We start from the raw sequence: 27,640 nt of genomic DNA, 5'->3' as shown, positions 1-27,640 counted from the left end.
GATGAACCCTCTTACTCGAATCCCGCAGCATGGCCAAAGCAGGACTTCACCCTTCTGCTGTCCATAAAATCGGGCAATGATAACACCAGTTACTACAGCGGGAAACATAATTTAACAGCACACAATTATTATTGTTGTGTATGGATACCACAGGAAGCCATTAGCAACTATTTCCCTTTCTGAACGATGCATCCTCCTGATGTGATGTCATGGCAGTGGATTATGGAATAATCAAATGGCCGGAGTTATTGGAAGGGGGATATAGCATTTTCTCTGCCTGGTATCATCTTTTTCTCTTTTGCGTTAGGGTGGGGAGGTAATACAACGTGGGATAGGAAACTTGGGGCATTTGATTATTTTCTTTCTGGGTATCCATGCCTCCACTCTATGCATCCTGCAATGCTGGTTCAAAATGGACAGCCCAGGCGCTGGAAAACAGACACATGGGACCACCGTACACAACATATGATTATAGATGGGTAGCTTACAATTTCAGCGTTTTACACCCCAAAGTGCCCTGCAACATCCTAAACGAGGGCAAAGCTCTCGTCCATTAAATGTCCCTCTGTGTCCCCTTGGTGGAATATATGGGCATATCCCTCTACGGGGCTCGACATTGCTGGGAGCTATTTAGCTCCTGCTTCTAGCCTAGAAGAGCCTGGCTGGCTCAAAACCAACAGCTACCAGAAGCTACATTTGGCTCCCCATACCACTGGTGCCTTAAAAACATACATATGTGCTGGTAGAGAGATTCCCAGAACCCCCCTTTGTTTTGCATAAATTAACTTTGGGTCACACCCTAAGTTACCAGGGTAATCCAGACGTGGACCCCTTGCTCACTGTTCTTAGAGAGGCACAGTTTCACCTCACTGATGATGCCCAACAAGTCTGAAACACGTGTATGGGGTTACTGTTGGTACTCTTGTTCAGAGGAGAATTGCCTAGCATTTTGGCGCTGGACTGCCCCAGGGCAGGACAAAGGCTGATATGCAGGGAAATGTCTTCTCTGTGAAAGGGACAGTGAGCTTAAGACTTGGTAGAGTCTCTCCCAGGGGCTATTCACCCAAGAACAGGTCATTGGGCTGTGTTTGTGCTGGTAGAGAGATTCCCAGACCCCCCTTTGTTATGTGACAATAACTGTCAGTGTTTGAGAATGATAAAGAAGAAATAAATTATGGACAAAAAGTTTAAGTTTGCCACTCCTGTGGACGCTAGATTTGTGGGGCTCTGGTTCCCCGGGTAGTTCCGGTCTACTGGGCGATGCCCGACACACAGGAGCCGACATTAGCTCCCGCTCATGGAATCTTAATTCCGAACCCTGCCTCCAGCAGACCGCTGCCCAGCCATGGGTTTGTTTAATTTATAAGGCGCACTGAAACCCGAGGTAACTCAGCGCAACAAGTACAAGAAAACTTCAAGCTTAGGTTACATAGTAGGTCAATTAGGAAGCATAGTTACACACACAATGCACTATTGCTGCCTTTACAGTGGACGCACGTTTTCTCAGTTGTTTTGTGGTTGGACTGGACATGCTCTCTGCTAACTCCCAATAGGCCAATTCTTAGACACACTCACACACAGTCATTAATTGAACGTATGCGAGATTGGCGAATCGTTTGCGTCTCGATTTGCAAAAAAAGAAACAAATGATAGCTACACTGCTCGACTTTTCCAAAAACCCACTGCGGTTACCTTTTAGTTATTTAGATGGCTCTTTGCATTACCCAATTGGGTTTCTTACTGAAAGTTCCTTGGTCTTTCAGGTACACCTCCAATGTATCGCCGTGCTGCCACCTCTACCACTACATTTCGCCCTGCTCCCACCCTCTTCTCACCATCCTACTCAGACAACCTTTTAGATCCAAGGGTATCGTCCCAACACTCCCTTGCCCTGCTAATTATTCTACCACTCTCCTCACTTTGATGTGATCCCAACTGAGGTAACGCACGGGAGGTGCCCTGCGCTGAAGCGATCAGACTAATTTGAGGGCTGCTAGATATGCTAGTTTGACTGCAACAAAGAAATGGTGAGCAGAAGGAACCATATCTGTACATGGCAAAATAAAGTCAATTCAGCACAAGATGTTTAATCTAGTTGTGTTTGTCCAAAGTTGTTCATAAAGTCAATTTGAAAAAAAAACCAACTGAAGTTTGTATAAGCTAATATCCCGATATGTTATAGTTCCCGTTTATTCTATGCTCATGTTTATTCATATAAAGGGGAGTGACGTGTTGCATCTGTAACGTCGGCCTCGCTCCTCACGAGGAATGGAATGTTAGCGTGGCAAGTGTTTGGGCAAGGGACGGTTGGGACGGGGTAACAAACATTTGCCAGGGATGTGGGAACGTGTGGACTTGTGAGACAGGCATGGTATCAAGAGAGACACAGACTCAAAAGGGTTTAGTTCGAAAAATCTAATTCACTGAAGCTTTTGGGTTGGTGTAATGCCTAACTGGTCCCAACACTAAAGGGGCAGTTCCCTTAACTGATGTTTCCAATGGCCGTCGCCGTCTAGTAGTCCAAATAAAAAGTCTGTCTGTGTCTGAACCTATGCTTGCCCTCACGCAATGCAAAAATGTGATAGGGAGTCTTTCAAAAAAAAGGAAATGGTGGTTCACCAAAAACAGGAACCAAGGTTCGTTCCAGGTGGTCTTCTTACCAGGTGCTGCTTGGTTGATGTCAAACAATAGAGCCGTTCTTACGACCTTCTTCTTATGCCCCTTGTAGTTAACAAAGTTCTTAGGTTCTCTGGGGTTCCTTTCCCCACGTTTCAGTTTGGTCAAACTCCAACACACCAAAAAAGAAAAATGCATCACAATTCCTTGTGTAAGCTTCTTGGGGCTCCCTTCCCCAAGCATCAAGTCTCTTAATAATACAACACAAATGTCAAGTCTTCAGGCCACTTGAGGTTCCCTTCCCAAAGCTCAGGCCCCTTTCAACTCTTGAACACAAAGTCGCTCTTTATCGGGTTGTACTCTTGATTTCTTAAAAGTTCCACTTGTTAAACATGCATCACTCCTGGAATACGTTTTACTCAACAGTTCTTTCACACACTGTTTCTTTTGGGATAGGACCATAGGCTTTTGAGAAGGCCAGGATTTTGACTTTTTCTAGGCGCGACCACCGTGACCCTGTTGCCTCTCTTGGCTTTTGTTTCTCGCTCATCTTCGTGCCTCTTGCACCTTCTTGCTTTGCTTGTGCGTCTGCACCATTTGTTTCATTCACTCCTCTTTTCCCCGAGTCCCTCGTCCTCATGATTCTCTCGCACTTTTCTTTCTTTCACTTTGCTTCGTTCCATCTGTTTTGCTCCTTTTGGGCCACTTGCCCAGCTTTACTGTCAACTTACTTTTCACTTTTATTTCAGCTCGCTTGCCCGCTTTTAGTTCTGCTTGCTTTATGTCCTCTGTTTCCGCGCCACTCTTACACATCTTTACCTTTGCATTGCTTTCTTCCTTTTACTTTCTTACTTACTATGTTTGCTTTTCGCTAAATCTTTTCTATCTTTACTTGTCTTTCTCTCTGCGCTGCCTGGCACCTTTCACAATACTGTTATCCCACTTCAGCCACACGCCTACACTCGGTCTCTGTTTCTTATCCCATGTAGCACGGCGCTGGCGGGTTCTTCCTCAGTGATGTGGCTGATGCCAGGGTCTCACCACTTGCCCCTCATTTGGGACCGACCAGCATCCCAGAGGAATGAGCACTCGCACACACTGTGCCAGCAGGGTCTAAGCTGCCTTCCTCCAGCTTGCAGGAGGCACAGCTCCTTCCACACGCTGCAGCCCTCTCTGCACACCGGGTCAGCATTCCAGCACGTCGCACTCCTCCGGATCCTTCTTCCTGCAGCTCCCAGCTTCTCAGCTTCTTGGGTCCTCTGTGCTTCCCTAGCTCACTCATTCATCTGATCATGACCGCACCTCATAGGGAACCAGTTTGTTAAGTGGAGTCAGGTGGAAACAGTAAGTATTGGGTGCCTGACCATCAACGGGACAGTAGGAGTATTTTCTACAGTCGGTGGCCCTAGATTTCCCCCCATGTTATTCCAATGGGTAATCTTCATGGATCTCAGTGGCCTCCTCCTCGTCTCAGTATTTCTTGAGATTGGGGAGGGAGAGATGAGGCGTTACTGCAAACACCCTACGAAGGCTGATGGAGTAGGTTAAGGTGTCTTTTGGACTGGGAAAATACCATGTCTCGCCAATCCCCAATGACCCTCCGCCCAGGTGATCCTCCCTCGCTTGTCCCCCCGCCCCCTAGGGTCGGAATCCAAAAGCGATGGCCCTTCACTGGCCTATCTGAATGAAAGATCCCGAGGGAGTGGTTGAGAGAACACAGTCAGGTTTCTCACAATGTGCACAAGTGGTAATGAATAAAAGCCTCATATTACGTACCTTCATGTGTGCAGACTCCTCTTTAGCCCATGGTTCCAGCAACGCTAAGAGGAATGTGGATTTTTATTTATGATAAGACAGCTTTCAGATAACGGGGACGTTATCAGGATTTGACGTATTGCCTGAAAAGAGAACTGCAGACCAAACAGATCCCTACACAAAATCAGACTTCCTTATGAGCGCCGGCGGGATGTGTATCTTTCATGTGACCTCAAACTACGTTTAATAGCCAAAGACTGAGCAACTCCTGCCTTCTTTTACAGGACACACAAAGCAGTTTCTAGTCTATTCGGTGCCCACTGCAATCATTAGCATGCACCCTCCCCCGCAGGCGAGCAGTACTCCACTTCCAAACTACTGTTGCCTTATCTACAGATTTTAATTAAGCAATACGCCCCGAGCAGGGGGGGGGGGCATTACCACTTCAGGTAATTCCCTGGGATCCATAGTTACCAGGGCCGAGTGAGTTTCGGAACAGTACAGGGGTACTAATAGCAATAGGCCCCTCACAGGGCCGGGGGCATTACCACTTCAGGTGATGCCCCGGGGCCTTCGTTAAGGCCATCCCTTGGCTTGGGCCTGTAACTATATGCCCTGAGGCATTACCTGACGTGGTAATGCCCCCCCCCCCGCTCGGGCCTATTGCTTAATTCGTCATTAACCCTAAAATTCAGACTTTCATGGTCGCTTCAGATGCTAAATTTAAGAATGTCTTGCAGGGAATTGTGTGGTCCAAATGGATGGGCTTGCATGAGGGTTGCATAGTTACGCATGGTGCTGCTTCAATGGTGTAAAGAAGTGACTGCTTATTTTCAAACTGCTGAGATATGGATTCCTGATGAGGTGAAACAGGCCAAGAGACGGCAATTGGATTTTGGAGCACCAAACTCCTGAGTACCCAAGAAAAAGCGCCAAACAGGAATGTGGGCAACAAAAGGGGATCAAGCAAGAAAGGAAGCCAAACGGTACCTGGGCGAGGGGGTGGAGGGAAAGAATAGGGGTTAAACAGGAATGGGGACAACAAAAGGGGATGGAGTAAGAAACAAGGCCAAACGGTACCGTGGAGGTGGGTGCGTAAGCAAAGGGGCCAAACAGGACTGTGGGGCAGAAAAGGGCCTAAACAGGAATGGGGGCAAGAAAAGGGGCTAGACGGGAATGGGGAAAGAAAAAGGGCCAAATGGGAATGGGGCAAGAAAAAGAGAAGAGCCAAATGGGAATGGGGCAAGAAAAAGAGAAGAGCCAAATGGGAATGGGGCAAGAAGAGGCAAATGGAAATGGGGTGAGAAAAATGGCCAAATGGGAATGGGGTGAGAAAAAGGGCCAAATGGGAATGGGGTGAGAAAAAGGGCCAAATGGGAATGGGGTGAGAAAAAGGGCCAAATGGGAATGGGGGCAAGAAGAGGGGCTAAAGTGTGCTCGGGCAGCGGAGTAGGGACAACGCTGATGTTTTGGGGAGCAGGGAAAAGGGGATGGTGGCAGTATGGGGGGTGCGGAAACGCTTTTATTTTTGGGGAGGGAGTTGAAATAGGGAAAAAAGTAGGGGCAATTTTTTTATTGTGACATTCAAAATTTGACTTTTCCACAAACAGAATAATAGAAAACCATCAATTTACAAAACACTAAAAAAGAAAAAAGAACAAAAAGCAAGAAAAAAGAAAAGAAAAAGAAAGCAAAACAATCTTACAGTGAATCAATCATCAAACAGATAACTAAAATCAGTATAGTTCATTATCTAATAAAAAACCTAGGATTTCAAGAAAAAAACCAGTACGAGAAGGAAATTTCAAAATGTTTCTCAATATACACCCCCACTACATCAATTTCCAAATAGATTAGACCAGTAAGCCTTCGAGTGTTATTCAAGGTTTGAATCTCTTAAGAATCTCAGAACTTCCAGCGATAAGAAAACCTCATTCCCTTCCCATAATCTTTTCCAAAATTCCTCCAATATCAACCAATTAGAATCATGAACAAATCGCCCGAAGAACTGAATTCTCAGAATCAGAGTACCTGAACATTCCATCAACAAATGTTATCAGGGTTTCTATTCGCCCCGAGTCACAAAGGTCACATACACTCTCAACAGCTTTGTTTCTTATCCTGAGGGTCTCTCTTGTTACCACCAGATTCATTCGGAATCTCAAAGTTGGATCTCCAATAATTATTCAGAAATGTTAACAAAGATGTGCGCGCGACGCATGCGGACCTAAACATTTCGGCTCCCGGCGGCCGCTACATTTATCCTAAAATATAACCCCTTTAGGCGGTACGAAACTACCCCATCTGCTCACGAACAGCGGCGGACACACTAGTGCAGCCGTCGCTGCATTTTGGGGACGAAACGGACCGGGGGACTCCAATACTAGCCTGAAGACCGCCGGCGGGTGATCCGCGGCCAGTCCAGCATGAGCGGAAGAGACCGCCCACCCCTCCCCCTCCGAGACACTCCGACAACGAAGAGCCCGGGCAAAGGAACGTGCCGGAGAAACGCCGGCAGACCGACAGGAGGAAACCCCTGTGGCGCTCCACCGGCACCATCAGAGTCACACCCGTGGTCCTTCCTTCCTGCCTGATCCTGGAGACACCGCAGGGCGCCGGGATCGGAACGGCTGCTGCCGTCGATACACCGCATCCCCCCCCACCCCTGGCGGTGCAACGCACTCGAGGAGACCCCTCTCTCCTTCCTGAACTTGTAGAGGACCACGAGGGAAATGTTCCACCATTCCCCACGCACAGAGCCGCAAACTACCCGGAGCGCTCACCCCAGGCCCGGGCCCACGCTGCCAACCTTCCCCCAGTAATCTCCTCCCCACCCGCCCCCTCGTCAGCGAGACTGCATTGCCCAGGGTCGAGTCGCGGCACGACTAGGAAGATCGAGTGCTGCGCTCCCCTGCTGGTGGACAACACAAGGGCAACGGACCCAGCTACAGCGAGGTAGGAGTGTGTGTGGGGCCGGGAGCTCGCCCTGTTCCCCCCCCGCCCCTATACCTGGACCGACAGGGCATGTGAAGCCCATGAACGGAACTGCAAGGGGCAGAGATAGGCACTTGATAGTGCTACGCCAGGGAACGATACAGCGGCACGATCCTGCACTTCCTCAAAAGACTGTTTTCTCCCCCCCCCCTAAGCAAGGCCTTGGACTGCGGTGGGGGGCAACCCGCGGAACAGCCCCTACAGGGCACCACTACTGCGGGGGCGAGCTCTCCCCTACTCATACGGCATCAACCCCAAGCACCTAGCACCCCGGAAGGAGGGGGCCACACTCCGGAGGAACACGCTTCACTGTCTTCGACGCCGCCCTTGCGTGGACACACCCTGGGCGCCCTGTATTGCCGCAGCGTAACAATTTGACCCACGCAGGGCCCCTCCAGGCCTCATCATCCATCCTACTTGCCCGACAACGGGGAATACTCGGGCCTGCTGCCATACCTGACACGCCACCTGCGACATGGGGAAAGAAAAAGCTAAAAGGCAAACTCTTCAAAGTAAAATGGACTTCTACACAACAGTGCCCACCCCCCCGCCAGGGGACTCAGACTCCAGAAGAGGAAGGTGCCACCGAAGAGCCCCATGACTCCCCAATCTCTCTGACAGACCTCATGAAAGCGATTGGGGACTCGAGAACTTCACTGGAACTCAAAATGGGAGGCCTATCCACAGAGGTGTCCCTTATACGCCAAGACCTCCGCAATCTATCGGCCAGGGTTGGCGAGGCGGAACAGAGAATTTCAAACACAGAAGACACAGTGCACCGTTTAGAGCAACAACTTACCGCGATCACTCAGAAAGTAGCCCAACTGGAATACCGCACAGAGGACAGTGAGGGGAGGGCGGGGCGCATTAACCTCAGGATCCTTGGAATACCGGAGAGGGAGGAAGGCCCCAGCAACAAACTCTTTCTTGAGGACTGGCTGGCTGATATCTTCGCCCCCAAAAAACTGTCCAAATTCTTCTCCATAGAAAGGGCGCATAGAGTCCCCACCGGTCCACCAACTCCGGGCGCTCCGCCCAGAACAATAATCGCACGCCTGCTGAATTACCGGGACCGAGATGCGATCCTACAAATGGCAAGGGCCTCTGGCCCGATAACATAACGGCTACAGGATCGGGTTCTACCCTGACTACACAAAGGACGTCCAGAAGGCCTGCCAATCCTTTGACTCGGTCAAGAAGAAACTTCACTCGCTCTCTATCAAATACGCTTTATTCTTCCCGGCATCGCTTAAAGACCACTATAAGGGCACCACTCAGGTTCTACACACCCAAAGATGCATGGGACTGGCTGGAAACCCAAGTTCTCCCGGATTCCAGAGCGAGGCACACGCCACCGGGACCGCCCACACAGAGGCCCCGGTCCGATCGACCCTTACCCCCTCAATCCCCAAATAATGCAGACAACGACGTGACGGGGACCCTCACCGAAAAGGGGTAAGGACCACGCAATGGGGGGACTAATCTGCAACGTAATAACATGGGAGCGCTCAACTGGCGGCCGCCGCCCGGACGCGGCACGGACACTATCACAGTCAGGGTTATAAATTTGTTCACCAAGTTATAAGTTCAATGTTTGGGCGACAGGTGCTCCCAGTTGGGGGGGGAGGAAGGGAGTACGGGGTGGGGGGAGATTTGGGGACACAAGGAAACGGAATCACGAGACAAGAGGGCCGGAAACCGACGAGTACAGACAATGTAAACGAACACTGTTTTTGGCCAGGACCGTGGACGCAACTGTCTGCCAATCAGGCACTTCAATGCGAGGCATCCCCGGGATGTCTCCTCTGAGAAGAAACCGACATATGCTCCCAAGAAAGGCACAACTGCCACTAATCCTCCCAGACATCCCAACAAGAGGACTCACACAGACAGGATGAACTCCAGCAAGGTGACAATACTGTCATGGAACGTCAACGGCCTCGGCTCCAGCATAAAACGGAGACTGGTGCTCCAGTACCTAAACCGACACTCGCCGGACATTGCCTTCTTAAATGAAACACACTTGATAGGCACAAACACCAACTTTTTCAAAAGATCCAACTACTCGAATGTTTACCATGCCGGATTCACGAAAGGTGCTAGGGGCACGATGATACTCGTTCACAAGAGAGTCCCTCTCCAAGTTAGGAAGATCCGAGCGGACCCCCGGGGCCGTTATGTACTGTTGCTAGCAGACATCTGGGGTGAGAAGTGGGGCCTGGCACCGATCTATGCCCCCCCCACGCTGACGAAAGAACTACTCTCTGAACTACAGAGCTTGCTCCTGGAAGAAGAGGCTGATACGTGGGTGCCTGGAGGGGACTTTAATGAAGTCATGAATATTGCAGTCGGTAGAACCCATAGGAGATCTGGAACTAGCCCAACCTCCACACCGCTCGCCGCGTTCGCCGAGGCCATGGGACACATGGGGCTCACTCCATGGAGACGAGGCAGGGTGCTCCTTCTATTCGGGTGTCCACAAATCGTTCCCAGGATTGATTACGCCTTTATCCCCCGCAATATGACCCATAGGCTTCTCGACGCTGAATTCCTCGTGAGAGGAATTTCGGACCACTCCCCGCTCCTTCTAACGTTTAAAAATTCCTGCTGCCGCCCGGATCGTAATTGGAGCCTCAACGCATACCATCTCCGTCTTCCTGAAATTGCTGAGGAACTGGAAAGGAAGACAACGGAATACTTCGAGCTCAATGAAGGCTCTGTGGACAGTCCGATTTCGATCTGGGAGGCGTACAAAACAGTCCTCCGAGGGGAGGCTATCTCTGCGGTTTCCGCCTACCAACAACGCCAAGCCCAGAAGGTCAGAGAAGCAGAAGCCCGCGTCTTGGAGTGTGAACGACAAATCCTAATACACAACACCCAAGAAGCAAAGGAGGCGATGCTCACGGTGCAAGACGCCCTCAGCAACCTATCTCTAGACAATGCACGAATCGCCCACCAATTAGTCCGGAGCTAAATATACGAACGGGGCGACAAGGCTAACAAGACTTTGGCCTGGTTGGAGAAACGCAAACTAAGCAGAAGACACGTAAGGGCAATCAGATCTCCAGATGGAACACTGTTGACAGAAGACTCCGATATTGTCGAGGCATTCGCAACCTACTACCAAAACCTCTATACCCCACCCACTGGGAACCCACCAATTGAACCCTCAGGCTATCTCAATCGAATCGAGCTCCCGATACTTCCACAGCACCAATCAGATCTCCTGAATGCTGATATCACTGACACTGAGGTGCAAGAGGCGCTAGCACAACTCCAACCCGGGAAAACCCTGGGCCCCAATGGGTTCCCGACAGAGACATGGAAATACCTCGGCGGCATGTTACCTACCCACATGCATCGCATGTTCCTACGCAGCAGAGAACTGGGAGCTCTCCCCCCAGACCTCAGGAAGGCATGCATAGTTGTCATACACAAGCCTGGGAAACCCCCAGCGGAATGCGCCTCCTTTCGCCCGATATCCCTGATTAATGGCGAAGCAAAGGTCCTCGCGAGAACACTAGCTAACCGACTACTCCAGGTGATTGAGACCCTCGTCCACCCAGACCAATGTGGTTTCATGCCTAACAAATCAACTTGAATGAACTTACGAAGGGTCCAATTGGCGCTGTCCAGGGCAAAGGAAATTCCAGCCCCACTGGCCCTCCTGGCGGTGGACTTTGAAAAGGCATTCGACTCTGTGGGATGGGATGCCCTGTGGGAGATCATGGCTAGGATGAATCTGGGGCAGACATTTATATCATGGGTAAAACTCCTATATGCATCCCCGGAGGCCACGGTGAATGTGAACGGCAGGTCCTCCAAAACATTTCCCTTGGGTCGAGGCACGAGACAGGGATGCCCACTTTCCCCACTCCTCTTCCTCCTGGCCATCGAACCACTAGCGATTGAACTTAGAGCTAATACCACCTGGACTGGTTTCGTTTGGCCGGGTGGGGGTGAAGACCGCCTTTCGCTCTATGCGGATGACCTGCTCCTATACCTCAGTAACCAGAGTACCTCGTGCCTGGCTGTCTCCCTCATCTCAGGGAATATCAGTACTTTGCGGGCCTAAAGGTTAATGATGCCAAGACCATATTCTTCCCGATTCAGGGTGGCGAGTCTGCGATCCCGGAGACCTGCCCATACCATGTCTCTATCAGGGATTTTAAATACCTGGGTATACGGCTTGACCAGATGCTCGATGGGTTCCTCCGACTTAATTTACAACCAGTAATTGAGCGGTTCAACAGAGACACCCCCCATTGGCAATCACTTCCCCTATCGCTAATGGGCCGAGCCGCGTTATTCAAAATGACGACCCTCCCCAGACCGTTGTACGTTCTCCAGAATGCTCCACTCCCCATCCCCCATGAAACCTTCACACTCATTGACAAGAACCTGCGCACACTGCTATGGGGTGGGAAACAATCCAGGATCGCCCTGGATACGCTCCAGAGATCGGTGTGGGAGGGGGGCATTGGTTTGCCCTGCATACGCACCTATTACCTGGCCACACAGATAGGTGTAGTGAATGACTGGATGCACATGGAACCCACACTACCACACACCCGTATAGAACTGGAGACCATGGCCCCGCTAAAACCGCTGCAAATCCTCTATGCCAACCATGATCAACTCCTGGCGCTGCCCAAAATGACCCACCACATCCGTCGGGCCTGGCGGGATGCACATAAACTCATCGGCTGGAAAGGACAGCCAACACTGACGCAACCCATATGGCACAATGCGCTCCTCCCGGAACTAGTGAAAATGGGCTCCTTTAGCCACTGGCAAGCAAAAGGGATACACACACTAGCACAAGTGATACAAGGGGGTCGCCTCCTGAGTTTTGAGACCATGCGAGAGCAATTCGACCTGGCACCCATGGACCGGTTTCGGCATGCGCAACTGTCTCGCGCCATCCACACCCAATTCCCTGACACGACGATCATACCCCCCTGCTCTCCCATTGAGACCAATATTGTCCTGCACCGCATCTCTTCTAAGGTCACCTCCACTCTCTATAAGGCCCTTAACTCATTTGGGGCTGCACAGCTCGATGGGCTCAAGGCAAAGTGGGAAAGAGATGTAGGTCCCCTGGAACCTGAAGATTGGGTGGAGGCATTAATGTCCCCCAGAGAAATTGGTATAGAATCTAAGCTTGGACTAATTCAGCTGAGGATCCTGCATCGCTCATACCACTCATGCACTGTAATGGCCAGATGGGGTGGAGTAGAAGACGGGACATGTGTTTGATGCAAAAATTAACCCGCCACCTTCTACCATATGATATGGGACTGCCAGGTAATACAGGCCTTCTGGGTGGACTGTGTTAACACAATCTCAGCTGCTCTGGCGACACCAATCCCTACGGATCCCAAGATGGTACTCCTGGGCATCGGGGGTGAAGTAGACCTGTCTAAATACGAGAAAATATTTTTGACAATTGCGCTGGGGGCAGGCAAAAGACTTATTGCGGCCAATTGGGGATCAGCCGACCCACTGTGCTTGAACCATTGGAGTAATGAGTTGGACAGGTGCGTAGCCTCAGAGTGCCGGATCTATAACGCACGGGGCTGTCCCCGCAAATTTGAAAAAATATGGGGTAAATGGCTCGACGTTAGCTGAGACCTGCCGGTGGTGGTGCATCAGCAGCACTGTTAGCAGTGTTTGCCTGCCTTGGCCTATTTCTGTCTTACGGTCCTCGTCCTCGTGGGCCCATGCGAGCTGTTATTAATGCCAAATTGTCTTTGTCATATGTATGCCGCTGATTCATGTCTCATTTATGTTCATTCCTTTATGTTATGTTGTTTAAACTCAATAAACAGAGTTATAAAAAAAAAAGAAATGTTAACAAATACTTTAAGTCACCTAAAAGGTCTATCAAGAGGCAACATATCCTCAAAAATGTTCTTCTCCACAAACAAAGATCTTGTTACAACCCAATCAGTCTCTGCAATCTTTTTCTTCACTTTTACTGGATTTTCAATTAACTCCCTTTGTGGCGAGTTGCAAAGTGTGAGCTGTCGCATGACATCCTTTTTTAGATCATTTAAGAAGCGGTTGGTATTTAATTCCAAGAGACACTTAATGTCGTCATATAAGGAGTTCTTCGTTGGGAACTATGAGGAGCCTAAATAGGGCCATTCTTTTCCATTCTGCTTGAGAAGCTAGCGATTGAATGCCCAGCTCATACCGCAGCCATGACATCGATAAGGAGGGTTGCAGGTTTAGAACTTTTTTCCACAATCCACCCTCCAATCAAGTCCAGTTAATTTTTGTCGTCAAGGATTCCAGTTCCATCCCATACATCAGGACTGGGACTACTTTGTCTTGATAAGATAAGATCTCGGGAGGATAGCTCAGCGGCAACGTGCTCGCCTTGGAAGGAAGACAAGATGGAGCATTACAGGTTCGATCCCCGGGTCCGTGCTTAGAAACCTCTCGGTATTAAGCATGTTATAACCTATCATATCATATAAAATTTCAACAGGAGAGCCTAAGTGAATTGACAATATTTATGTAGGATTGATTTAATCTGACTTACAAACGGTCTAATTTAGCTGTTAAGATGAGTATCAATCGCTACAATTGTGGGATTTGCTCTGATTTGGTAACAGATGACAATGCATTACTTACCGTAAAAGCATTTCTGATGGTTGTATCTGCTTAGATTCACATGCTGTGCATAGGTCCGACATCCAGTGGTCACTGCGGAGTATTGCATTTTGTTTTTCGTAGTCGAAAAGGGGACGTCGACAAGGCGTGTCTGTAACACTATCCCTATAGTGACGTGCGTTGTACCCACAATCCCTCACGCGTCGAGGTCCCTCTGTTTGTATTTTTCTGCCCTGAGGGAGCCTTCTAGACGTGAGTGAGTACAGAAAAGAGAGAAATATAGAAAAGGATGTCTATGTTCCTTCCATCCGAGCGGGGAGGAAGGGTGGGCGCATGTGAATCTAAGCAGATACAACCATCAGAAATGCTTTTACGGTAAGTAATGCATTGTCTTCTGATGTTTGTTAATCTGCTTAGAATCACATGCTGTGCATAGACTAGCGAGCAGTACCCGGAGTTGGCGGTGGGTTATGAGAAGGAACAGTAGAGAAAAGATGTCTTAATACTGCCTGTCCCACCTGGGAGTCAGATCTAGAGTGTGCATCTAGACAGTAGTGTTTTGTAAAGGTGTGCACAGAACTCCAGGTTGCCGCTTTGCAGATGGACTCAAGGGGAACATTTGCAATGAATGCTATGGAAGCCCCCGTGCCTCGAGTGGAATGTGCTCTTGGCTTGAAGGGTAGTTCTCTCTTAGCAAGAGTGTAACAGAGAGTGATGCATTGAACAATCCATCTAGATATAGTGGATTTTGAGACCGCATCTCCTTCTCTTCCTGCTGCCACCGAGACAAAGAACTGATTAGTCTTTCTCAGTGGTCTGGTTCTTTCCATGTAGAACATGACAGCTCTGCGTACATCTAGTGTATGCAGACTTTTTTCTCCCGAGCTGGAAGGGTTTTGAAAGAACGTTGGTAGTTCTATAGTTTGGTTTACATGAAATTTCGAGATGAATTTCGGTGCAAACCTTGGGTGTGTGCGTAGAACCACCTTATCTTTGTGAACTGTTACGAAGGGGTCTAGTACAGAAAGAGCCTGTAGTTCACTTACTCTCCTAATGGAGGTGACAGCTATTAGGAAAGCAGTCTTAAGGGTGATGTCTTTAAGAGTTGCCTTGTGCATGGGTTCGAAGGGAGGGCCCATGAGTCTGGAAAGTACCACATTTAAGTCCCATCCGGGAGCTGGGTTAGCTATCGGAGGGTGTATCCTCTTTACCCCCTCCATGAAGGCTTTGATAACTGGTATCTTCCACCACGACACTTTAAGTTGGGAAGTGGTGTAAGCAGAAAGTGCCGCTAGGTGGACTTTAATGGAATTGAACACTAAACCTGAATCCAGTAAATGGGTCAAGTATAGAATAATGTCAGTAGGAGAGCAGTCAACTGGGTTGATGCTCTTACCTCTACACCAGATAACGAATCTTTTCCATTTGCTAGAATAGCAGTGTCGAGTATTAGGTTTTCTGGCTTCCCTGAGGATGTCCATACATCTCTGTGGGAGTTGTAAATGTCCAAATTATATGATCTCAGGAGCCAGGCTGCTAAGTTCATGGTCTGAGGGCATGGATGCAGTGTTCTGCCCTTGTCTTGTGACAGCATGTTGTACGGGCAGGGAAGTTTCACTGGGGGAGATAGGGACATCTCCATCAAGTGAGCGAACCATGGCTGCCGGGCCCACATTGGGGCCACTAGTATCATTGTAACCTGCTCCTGATGCATCTTGTGCACCACTTTGTTGAGAAGGGGAGTCGGGGGAAAGGCGTAAACAAATTTCCCTGACCATAGAATCGACAGACCGTTCCCCTTGGACTGGTTCTGGGGGTACCTGGAGGCGTAACTTTGGCATTGTGAGTTTTCCAGAGTTGCGAACAGGTCTATTTCCGGGAATCCCCATTGAGTGAAGACGTCTAAGACGATGTCTTTGTGTAATTGCCATTCGTACTCTCCGGGCAGGGGGAAGTCTCTGCTGAGTTTGTCTGCTAGAAGATCGAGTTCCCCTGGTACATGTTGTGATAGTAGGAACATGTTGTGTCTGAGAGCCCACTTCCATATATTCTGGGACAGTTTGGACAGTCCTGGAGAGTGAGTGCCTCCTTGCTTGTTGAGGTAGTACATGGCTGTGGTGCTGTCTGTGAGGACCATCACTGTCTTTCCTTGTAGGTGTTCCTGAAAGGCTTTCAGTGCTTTGAACACCGCTAGTAGTTCCAGCAGGTTTATATGCTTGGATGCTAAGCTCGGAGTCCAAACTCCGTGGGCCGTCTGATGGGATAGGTGAGCCCCCCATCCTGTAAGGGATGCGTCTGTGGTTAGAGTGGCTTCCACTGCGGGTGTGGCAAAAGTTTTCCCTAATAACAGGTTTTCTTTTGTCCACCACCGTAGCGAGAGAACCAAGGCCTGCGAGACCACCACTAGATCGTCCCATTGTCCGCTGGCCTGACACCACTGGCTGTAGAGCCACTCTTGCATTGGGCGCATGCGCAGGCGCGCGTGAGGTACCAAATAAATACATGACGCCATCATCCCTAGCAAGCGCATTGCTTTGCGTACCGTCACCTCTCGGCCTGCTACATAATGGGGAATCTGAAACAGCATGTTTTGGACCCTCTCGTTGGAGGGGAATACGAGGCCGTCCTTTGTTCGAATTAGAGCCCCTAGGAATTGTTTGATTTGGCTGGGGTCTAAGCTGGACTTCTTTTCGTTGATGGAGAAGCCCAGTTGGGACAAAAGGTCTACGGTCTTTTGGGTATTGGAGAAGCATGTTTCGTAAGAATCCCCTGTTATGAGCCAGTCGTCGAGGTAAGGGTATACCGGGATGGATAATCTGCGCAGGTGGGCCGCTGCCACTGCCAGTACTTTTGTGAATACCCTTGGTGCAGATGCTATCCCGAAGGGTAGTACTCTGAACTGGTAGTGTTTGTCCTCTATCTTGAACCTGAGGTATTTTCTGTGCGATGTCAACATTAAAATATGAAAGTATGCATCTTTCATGTCCAGTGTTGTCATGTAATCCCCTTGTGATAACAGTGGGATTACCTCCTGTAAGGTCACCATACGAAACTTTTGGGGTTTGACAAATATGTTCGCTGGGCGCAGATCTAATACAGGGCGCATGGTTAAGTCCTTTTTGGGTACAAGGAAGTACACTGAATAAATACCTTCTGTTACCTGTGATAGGGGGACGGGCTCTATAGCTTCTTTCTTCAGTAGTTCTTCCACCTCTTGAAGAAGAATGGAAAGGTGTTGCGGTGTCATGCGTCGGTTCCGTGGGGGTTTGTACTTCGGGGAACCGTTGAACTCGATGCAGTATCCGTGGGCTATGGTGGATAATACCCAACGGTCTGACGTTATTCCCTCCCATGCTGAAAGGAACGATGTTAGCCGGCCCCCGACCGGTGATGCATGGGAGGGGACCCGAATCTTCGGGTCATTTGCTGGTATTGGGCGTGGAACCTCTGGGGCTGGAGCCACGACCTCTTCCTCTGCCACGGCGTTGGCCTCTTTGACTGAACTGGGTGTTACCCTGGTTAGTGGGCCAGTTGGAGCCAGAGTAATATTGTTGTTGTTGGTTCTGCTGCTGCCTTTGGCCACGAAAGGAGCGTTTATTACCATAGCCTCGCCTGTTAGGGGGCCTAGAAATTTGATCAAGAGTCTTGATGGTATCAAACTCTTTTTTAGCATGTTCTAGGGCCTCATCTACTGCTTTCCCAAACAGATGCGTCTGTTCAATGGGTTTATTTATGAGGGAGGCTTGGGTTTCGGGCTTAAAACCTGAATTGCGTAGCCAAACGTGGCGTTTGAGAAGTATACCCTGCACTAGGGAGCGGCCAGCCGTCTCAGCGGCATCTAGGGAGTTCTTAACGATGCCCTGGTTTACCAGTGTGCCCTCTGATATTATAGCTAGCAGGCGAGAACGCAGAGGCTCAGGTGCTTCCTCTGCTTCGCTGCGCAGCTTGTTCCACTGTGCATCTGCGTAGCTAGCTAAAAGGGAGTTGTTATTAGCAATTCTAGTAGAGAAGGCGGCGGAGGTTGTGATTCTCTTCCCCAGTGCGTAGAGTTTTTTGCCTTCTTTGTCTGGAGGTGCTTCACTAGTGGATAGTGGCACCCCTGCTCTTTTTCTTGTGTTGGTAACCACAAGGGAGTCCGGAATAGAGTGTCCTCTGATGTATAAAGGGTCAGAGGATGAAGGGCTGAAGAGCTTTTCTATTCTAGGGTTGACCCCTCTTACTAAAGCTGGGTTAGAAAGGGAAGGAGAAATTCTTCTTTTAATAGAAGCCAGGAGTGGAATAGATTGGCTAACAGGGGCTTTTTCTTTGATGACTTTTTCTACAAAGTCAATATCTGGAAGAGTTTCCCCTGTATCAATTTCAAAATGCGCTGCTGCCTTGCGCAATAGTGCATTGAGGGAAGGTTGGTCATCTATGGGAGATGAGTTCCCATGTGAATCCTTGAGAGGAGAAGGGAGAAAGGCATCAGGGTCTGAATGTACTGATGGGGATTGCCAAGGCTGCACTGACGGTGAATGCCAGGGCTGCGAGGTAGCTGTATCCTCTTCAAAACCTGTAGCAGTGGTGTAAGGATCTTCTTCGAACCCCTCTTCCTCCAGTTCAACCTCTTCTTCTCCACCCAAACACTCCTCATCTTCTTGGAGGTATTGCTCCTCCTCAGTGAGGTCAACCAGTCTAGGAATCTTGACTCTAGGGTCATCCTGTGTCCATTCTCTTTGTCTTTTGTGAGTGGGTGAGTCTTGGTTCCCTAGAAACCTTTCCATTTTCTCCATGCAAGAATGGAGTCTTTCAAGGGTCTCATGGGGTACCCCTGAATAGTCTAGAGGGGGGAAATTAGTGTTTTCGCCTTCGAATCGTTTCGAACGCTCCCACAACGTCGACGAGAGGTTCCCGTCTCCTTCTGAAAAGCCTTCAGGTAGTTCGGAAGCGTCCTTTGGAGAAAGGGGCAGTTCCTGGCTACTTTTATGTTTTTTCGACGCGGTATTCGACGTTTGTTTCGTCGTCCGCGCACGTTTGTCTTCGGCGACAATTCTCGCTAGGCTCTCGACCACGATTTTGTCCGTCGAGGGCTCTGGTGTCGACGTTGTGTGCGCTGCGCGTTGTACCTCGACGGTCGCTCTATGGAGCGTTGCGTCGGATGTTTTTGGGGTAGCGCCCGTGTTAGATGGAAGCCCAATCGCTGGTCGCGGCTGCGTTTGCGGGTGGGGCTTGTGACCTTTACGGTCTGCGGTAGACGCCGGAGTGCCCTGCGTCCCCTTCGGCGCTGATGGATCCTTCGTTCTCGACGAAGAAGAGCCGTGGGTAGTGTGTTTAGCCTTATGGGGTTTGTGTGCGTCCTTGTCGCCGGGGTGTTCATCCCCATAAGCAGGGCGTGAGCCGAGCCCGTCGGGGCCGGGGACGGACGTCGAGGAGCGGGAGCGCTCCTTCTGGGGGTTCATGACTTCCGTAACGGACGTCGAGATATCGCACTCCTCGTCACTTTCAGTAACAGCGGCAGCGGGTGAGGAAACTGACTTCGACATCGCGTAGTCCGCCCACCTCTTAACCCTACGTTCTTTAAGAGTCCTGGGTTTTAAGAGCTTGCAGGCTGCGCAGCTGTTCTCTATGTGATCGAGTGGTAAGCAACGATTACAGAGCGTGTGCTTATCTTTCCAAGTATATTTGCCCCTGCAGCGTGGGCAAAACTTAAATGGTGTCCTCTCCATAGCTGAGGCAATAATAGCTGGCGATAACAACCCCAAGGGAAAGAAAGGGGAGAAAGAAAGACATTCTCAAAGAGAAGAGACAAAGTTCTAACCCCCACTCTCCCTACTGTAAGTTGGCCGTCGAGGCCAGGCCACGTGTTCGGCAGCGCCGAAGGATCTCCTCCGCTCTTCCTCTCCGTCGAAAATCAGTTCGGCGGAGAAACAGCTTCACAGCTAACGTCGAGGGGGAGGGATCGTTATCAGTATATTAAGTTATGACAAAAGGACCGAGGTCCGTGGTAAGTATAGCAATGTCTCTCTAGGAGCTCCGCGAAAGGCGACCAGAAACTGGGCGGAAAAAAACAATCTGAGGGACCTCGACGCGTGAGGGATTGTGGGTACAACGCACGTCACTATAGGGATAGTGTTACAGACACGTCTTGTCGACGTCCCCTTTTCGACTACGAAAAACAAAATGCAATACTCCGCAGTGACCACTGGATGTCGGACCTATGCACAGCATGTGATTCTAAGCAGACTAACAAACATCAGAAATTTTGTTTCTTTTACTATAGGCACTTTGATATTATCAAGATACCACCTAAATTATTTAACAGTACCTCCCTTATTAGATTTGAAAGCCATCAGATCTGTTTGGGGGATTTATCAACGGATCATTTTCTTTAGCATAGTTTGCAAACGCAAGGATCAGCCTTTGCAGACCAATCTCCGTACAGTCAATCAGCATTACACTGTCCGCATAGCCTAAGGCACAGATCTTTTGGTCCCCCATCCATGGCGGAGTAAATGCCAAACCCACGAGGTAGTTCCACAGGTCTGCCAAGAACATATTAAACAAACAGGGCGCCAATATACACACCTGTTTTACGCCTTTAGTTGGTGCTATTTTTGAATACACGCCTGCCCCCCAAGTTCAAACTGACCTGGATTGAGGTGGCTTCGTGCAGATAAATAACTATGGCTAGAAGCCCCTGTGGTATGCCCCATTTCTTCAATTTGCACCCTAGCTTACCTCAATTGATGGTATCAAATGCATGAGAGATCCATCCACGCCACATACAGACCAGTTTGTTTTACATTGTTAGCAGACAAGATTTTCAATATTGTACCATTTAATGAAGTAGAAATACCCCAGTGGAAGCCTGTTTGATGTTTCGATATTATATTGCCTTGGTCTGCCCAATCTTCCAAATCTTTAAGAACCAATCTGGTAAAAATGTTACTGTCCACATCCATCAAAGCTATAGGTCTGTAGTTGGTTGGATTGTATCTCTCACCTTTTTTAAAGATTGGAAGAATTATTGCGTTATTCCATGAATGCGCCAAACAGGAATTTGGGCAACAAAAGGGAATCAAGCAAGAAAGGAGGCCAAACGGTACCGTGGAGGTGGGGGATGTAAGAAAAGGGGCAAAACAGGACTGTGGGACAAAAAAAGGGCCTAAACAGGAATGGGGGCAAGAAAAGAGGCTAGACAGGAATGAGACAAGAAAAGAGGCTAGACAGGAATGGGGCAAGAAAAAGGGCCAAATGGGACTGGGGCAAGAAAAAGGGCTGAATGGGGACACGAAGAGGGGCTAAATGGGGATGTACTCGTCGCGCCTGGAAATAGTCCTGTCCAGTCAATGAGTGGCTGGGGCGGGACAGGAAGTCAGGCAGCTGGGAGTCGGGATGCGAAGTCAAGCAGACACGCTCCTTATAAGTGCTTTTTTAAAAACATTTTTTCCTGGGCGGGGGTGGGGGAGGGGTTCTGCTGGTAGTGGCGCTCATGACGTGATTTTTCCCTTTTGAGGGTAGGCTCACGTCAAAAGTGTCATATCTTACCTGGCAGCCAGCCACGATGCTGCGCCCTCTAGGGCAAATGCGCCCCAGGCAGCCACCCGATTCGCCCTCCACAAGAAACAGGGCTGCACAATGGTAATAACATAATTGGGATAATAGTGATTGCAAACACGCACCAATGTATTTAGTCTTCTCATCGGACTGCCCACCAATGGCAACAGTACCGCTCCCCAGCAGTGCCTTCACCCTCTGAAAGTGCCGGTCATTGACGATTCGCCCAAAGTCTGGGGACTGCTGCGGATCCTTCCCATAAAACTCCTCCAGAGTCTCCTTTAGGGCGGGAACCAGCTTCTCACGCATCTCCTGCGTGCACAGAACGTAATCTGGCGCCACGCAGGTCTGGCCGGCATTGTAAAAACGGGACCAGGCCAAGCGGTTGGCAGTGCTCTTGAAGTCACACCCATCGTCGACGAAGCAGGGGTTCTTCCCACCCAGTTCCAGAGTTACCGGCGTTAGTTGCTTGGCAGCGGCAGTCATTATGATTTTTCCCACATTGGGACTACCTGAAGGGAGAAACAAAGCATTGTTCGTTAAAGTGAAAAGGCAATGTAGCTTGCGGGGCAACGTCATAAATACAGCGCACAAGCGCAAAATGAACTAACAGGGTCATCTGTTCTTTGAATTTACATACCGGGTAACATTCTTTAGGTGAAAGATGTGCCCAACTTGTTAGATGTTAGTTAACAGGGGCCGAGTGATTTCTCCTATGAGAGGTGTACAAACCTGGGGCTCTATGGGTGATCCTTCGCCGCGGACTACACTGCCTGAAGCTATTGGGAGGCGCAGGCCAAAATATCTAGAGAGAGTTGTAGGTTTCCTACCCCCTATGCAATGATGGAAGAAATTTAATCTCAGATGGTCTATAGCTAAACCTGCTGCGATCATGGATGTCTCAGGAGGTAGAAGGGTTGTCATCACACACCGATTGCAAACTCCTATGCATTGTGTTCACTGGTTGCGTGTGGGAGGTCACTTGTGGGGTAAACTACGCCATCTAGCAATGGGTCTTCATCAACAGGAACTGCAAGTGATGCCTCATGGCGTTAGAGAGGCCCCTTCATGGACATTTAAAATGCATTGAGAATAATATCTCGAATTATGCAACAACATGTGAAGTCAGGCCTGTAATAAGTGTGAGTGATCTCGCTGTGGGAATTTCTGGACTAGTCTTTGAGCCAAAATAAATGCACTCCCCATCTCTACACAGAGGCGTAACAGCGTTTAGTTCATCTTTGCCCCAAAGGGACACACAATGATAATCGCATGCTGGCAGGTAAACCTATTCAGTACATCTTTTGAACACTTAATTCTTTGCCAATGTGCAAGTAAGCTCCTTATTAGTGTCAGTGGTTAAAGGCATAGTGGTAAGAATTAGTGACACTCATGCCCCTGCACCCTTTCCCGCTTTCATGGGTGTAATTTTAGTGGGGGGGGGGCAGGAGTGTTTGTCGCCCACAACTTTTGTGGCACACCATTTTCTCCCACTCATTTGGCAGGGGCCCCTTTCATTTAGATGTCACCCCCCCCCCAACATTTTCAGCAAAGTTACTCCTCTGCCCGCTTTGCACTCAGAGGCATATTAGAAAGTGAACGGTGAGCTCTGTGTGTAGCTGGATTCCTCATTAAGTCTAGGAAGTGGGTTTTCTTCTTATCCATCTCTCTTTCACGGATTTCACTTGAGATTCTAAAGGTTAGATGGTTTGTGCATGATTTTTGGTTGAATTCCCTTTATCTACCCCTGCGCCAGATCCAATGGTGCGGTTAGGCCCAGCCCTAACTGCGTCTCGGGTACGCCAGGGAAGTGCACCAATGAAAGAGCCCCACAGCACCTGCCTATCACAGCGTTGTTTCAGCGGGAAGCAAGATGGCTCCCGGATGATCTGCTTGGGAGCACCTTGCTGCTCGAGTTCCTAAAAAGCCTAGTCCTGAAGAATGAGGAGCTAGCTATATCTGACGTTTGCCGCTTCCTGGCCCTGCCCCTCTCCCTGCCGCTAATAAATCCACTGTAGTCGGGGACCTCAACACTGTGCTCAAGCTGAAAGAAAAACGAGCCAAAGAAAGTGCCCATTGTGAAGGGATCAGGGAAGAGGCTATCCCCCCCCCCAGAGCTATCTGGTAGATCCCCGTTTCACTTAAATGGCAAACTACCCTAAGAGAGGGCTACTAACAAGCAAAGGGGAGAGCAGCTATTCACATTATTGGAGAAGAGACCGCCTGTGGACGGCGTAGTCGCTGCTTCTCACGCGCTGTGCTCATACGCAGCAGCCACTCAGTGGCAAAGAATTGCTACAGGTATATCTGCGGCACTAGCGAAACCTACAGATCCCCAACTATATCCCCACCCTGACACCGGCAACAGACCTGGGGTGGTCGACAGTGCAAGTAGGGTGCAAACAGCAGAGACAGTGCAAACACAGGCAAAGCGAAAGAATGGGATCTACCTCAAAACATCAAACTTTTTACTGCGAGTCCTATAACATCTAATTTGTTTTTCTTTTAACCCATTTCTGCACCAATATATGCAGGGCGAGATCCCCAGCAGGCTCCCCCCACTCCCCTGCTTGCCCACACCTTAATCTAGACCCCCCTCCCCCTTCTGTAATTTTGGTAAAACTTGATGTTAAAAACCCCATGTTATGGGATTCACAGAAAAATGGTTGGATGTGTTGGTATGACCCCGAAGGATGGACCAAGCATCGCCACAGCCACACGGAGGGTAGGTGCAAGATCTCTGCAATAAGACTAGTCAGATGAGGTTTTGGCCTCTGCATGGCAAATGCACTGGGGAGAACAAGGTCTAAATGTTTTCCTTAGCAGAAGCAGTAAAATTAAGGCACAGCTGTGATGCTCCAAAAAGTGAGGTGAAAGAGGGCGTTATCATCAGGTGCCTGAATAGGTGCAAGACCCAAGGATTTGACTCCAGAAATATATGGGCACTAGTCGTTCTTAATAAGGTGGGGGGCTATGGAATTCAGGCGAGGGTCCTTGCAGGAGGGTCAATCACACCTGCAGAATAAGAGTACCATTGAGGCAGGAAGTACATGTCAGTTATTGATGGCCACGAGGCCCCCCCCCCCCCCCAACATTCATATTTCAATCCTTCGCAGTGGGACAGGCGGATAGTGCTTGGCTCAATAACATCGATATAGGATGCTAGATCTGAAAGCGCTTTTGGCGACATTATATGGGCAAGATCGAAAGCTTTCCTCTGTGGAATTGGGGGCTAGGTGTTATGGTGGGTGGGTGGACGTCCCGGAGAGACCTGGCCTACAGAAGACATTGCCAACAAAATTCAATTCTCTACAAATTCAGGTGCTGAAATTGACGGTGGTAAATTTCATGAAAAAACTCCCACCTGAAGCTTTGTTGTTGCATAAAATGCCCCACTTACCACGCATCTGCAGCTATAGCTCTGGAAGCATAGAACATTAGTTGAGTCGCCTAAAGCTTACACTCCGGGACAAGCATGGAATTGCAGACATGCTCGCTCACGCTTAGGGGTACCCTCCAACCATGAGGAGGGGGGAGCCCTGGGGAAGAGGAGCAGATGCAGCTGCCACCTTACAAGGCAGGGCAGAAACTGTTCACTACTGCCATGCCAGTGAACTCCAGTAGGCAAACCTCCTGCACTCGCCTCTCAAACACGCGTTTGGGAAAGATAAGCGAAATCGTAGATGTTTAGAACCTGTTCTTTTAAACAATAAACACTGCCACAGCTCAGGAAGACATGCTACATTTGCAGGCGGGTGTACATTTAGGGAATGAAAGTCAAATTCAGAGGTATACTGGTTTAACTGTTCCTGGCATTTGTAGACCGCTAAACTGCCAGATGCATAGTCCTGTGGTACTGTGGGCTGCCCGGGTGGGCTCTGTTGCAGGGTCCCAGGTTTCAGATTACATCATGATTAGGGGAGCACGGCAAGAAAACTTTATACATCACTGCATCACCACCAAAGCCTATTCATTCTAACTACCCCATTACATAGCAATGCCTTCACAGTTGCCCAGATTGGTTTTACAGCATAGTGTGGGTTACTGTAGCCAGCGCATACAAATGGGTGATTTGATTGGTCGTAATGGCGGAGCCGTCCTTGAAGGAGGCATAAGCTCAACAGGGGGCGTGGCCCTGTTAGACAAAAGAAAACGGTGGAAGCTTGCCAAAAAAACAACTAACCCCGGAAACGGGAGTGGGGGCCTGCAGCCGGAAGAGATGGGCGAGGGGAAGGCTGTAGGAAGAGGAAGAAGAAAAAGGCAGCCAACAGCGGGCTTGCCCCACTCCAATTATAAAAATGGGTCCTGCCTCTACAAAACCCTCTTTTCTGATTTCGTCCGCCAGGAAGGAAGGAGGACAGCGTAAACTATGGTGTTAAGAACAGTGCAGGGTGAATTACGCATCCGTTGAGGATGCGGTTGACATAGTTTGAGCCGCCGGAAGGGGGAGCTATTAGGGAAGGCAGACATTGAGACTGCCTTCACGCTCCTGCCAATCAATCAGAACAGTTACAAGCTATTTGGCTTCAATTTTGAGGGCATGTACTATTATGACAAATGCCTACCGATGGGCTGCTCGATATCTTGCGCACTGAGCGAGAAATTTACCAAGTTCCTGGAATGAGCACTAAAGCAGAGGATTAAGGAAGGGAGAGTCATACACTGTATAGAGGACTTGCTTTTCATTGGTCAGGGGGAACAGGCGAGTGCAAGGCTTTGATGGAAGAGTTTCTGGAACCGGTTGATGAGCTGGCAGTGCCTGTAGCACAAGGGAAGACAGTGGGTCCCCTCTGCAGGTTAACATTCCTTGGGATAGAGTTAGGATACAGGGGCAGGAATGGCCAGACTGCCTCCGGAGAAGGTTTCATATCTAAATACATGAATAGGCCTCTTGCTGGGGAAGACCAAAGCAACGCTGAGGGAGTTGCAGTCCTTAGCGGGAAAACTGAATTTTGCTGGCAAAGTAAACACCGCTGGGAGGGTTTTCACAAGGAATATTGCTATCAACAACGTACGTATGGACAGCACAATATAGGACGATTTAAAGATGTGGTACATGTTTTTGGACAAGTTTAAATGCATGCTCATGTGGCGGGAACAGTGGGCAAGCGGCAAAAGCATAAGGCGCTTCACCGATGCATCTGGCAGGCACGGGTTTGGGGCGATATTGGGCAGCGATTGGTGTGCCGGGGAATGGCAAAGTGGGGTTATTGCTGTTGGAAAGTTTCCCCATCATTGTAGCCTTTCAATTGTGGGAGGACCAGCTTACGAACAAAAGGGTGATGATGTGGTCGAACAACTTAGCGGTCGTTCAGGTCATAATCAGAGGCCACACATGTGGGGTTAGGGTGCTGCGCACACTCAGAATTAACAGACTCCTCAGATTAAACACAGAGGGGCGAGCCAGACACATCCCCGGGGTGAAGAATATAGCGGCTGACGCTCTTCCTCATTTACAGTGGCCAAACTTCAGGGATACGATGCCAGAAGCCAACAAGTGGAGAGGGTGTGCAAGGACAGTTTTGAAGTTGTCAAGTTGGGGACAGCCCTGGTCCTGGTGTTCTTCGGGCATATTGGTACCATACAACAAGAAAGGGGGAGGAATAGGCTTCCTGAGACTGGAAGTCACCACAGTTTTAGGGGGAATAAAGACCAGGATGGCAAAGTGAGGACAATAACCCTGCACTTCATTGAGGACAGCCCGTGGTGCCACTGAAGGCTGTACTTGGCGAGGAGACCCTCCTGCATCAGTGGTGCCCATCTATTATTACCCATGGATGGCTCGGCGCTTTGCAGGTTTTAGTTTAAAGGGGTGATGATCTAGCACTCAAAGTAATAGGTATCTCAGAGGGGGTCTTTAAGAGGTATCTGAGGTTGAGCAAAGTTTGAATATTGTGCCTCCTTCCTCCCCTGCCCCTCCCCAACATACATGATCGAGGAGGAACTGAAGATCAGTTTGTAACAAGGGCCAAAGCGAAATGACAGGCCAGACGGAAGAGATCACGGCGCAAGCATTCAATGTCCTGCGGTGGAGGAACCAGGTATGAGATGGGCACAGCTGGAGGAGTAGCTTGAGACCTTGTTACAGATGCACAGCAAACCTGAGGTGCAGATATCA

General features: G+C 49.4%; 1 protein-coding gene across 6 annotated transcripts in view; it reads right to left on the bottom strand.

The window, feature by feature from the left end:
* The window catches only part of ALDH3B1 (aldehyde dehydrogenase 3 family member B1), a 710,542-nt gene that overhangs the window by 45,880 nt on the left and 637,022 nt on the right, over positions 1-27,640 (bottom strand). For all 6 annotated transcript variants that reach the window (XM_069628929.1, XM_069628928.1, XM_069628930.1 and 3 more), the window contains one exon: positions 21,648-22,034. In XM_069628929.1, coding sequence (XP_069485030.1) covers positions 21,648-22,034 — 387 coding nt within the window. The remainder of the gene's footprint in view (positions 1-21,647; positions 22,035-27,640) is intronic.

Source organism: Ambystoma mexicanum, chromosome 12 (genome assembly GCF_040938575.1).
Source record: "Ambystoma mexicanum isolate Mex_15411 chromosome 12, UKY_AmexF1_1, whole genome shotgun sequence".
NCBI lineage: Eukaryota > Metazoa > Chordata > Amphibia > Caudata > Ambystomatidae > Ambystoma > Ambystoma mexicanum.
This window is presented reverse-complemented; position numbering and strand designations above follow the sequence as displayed.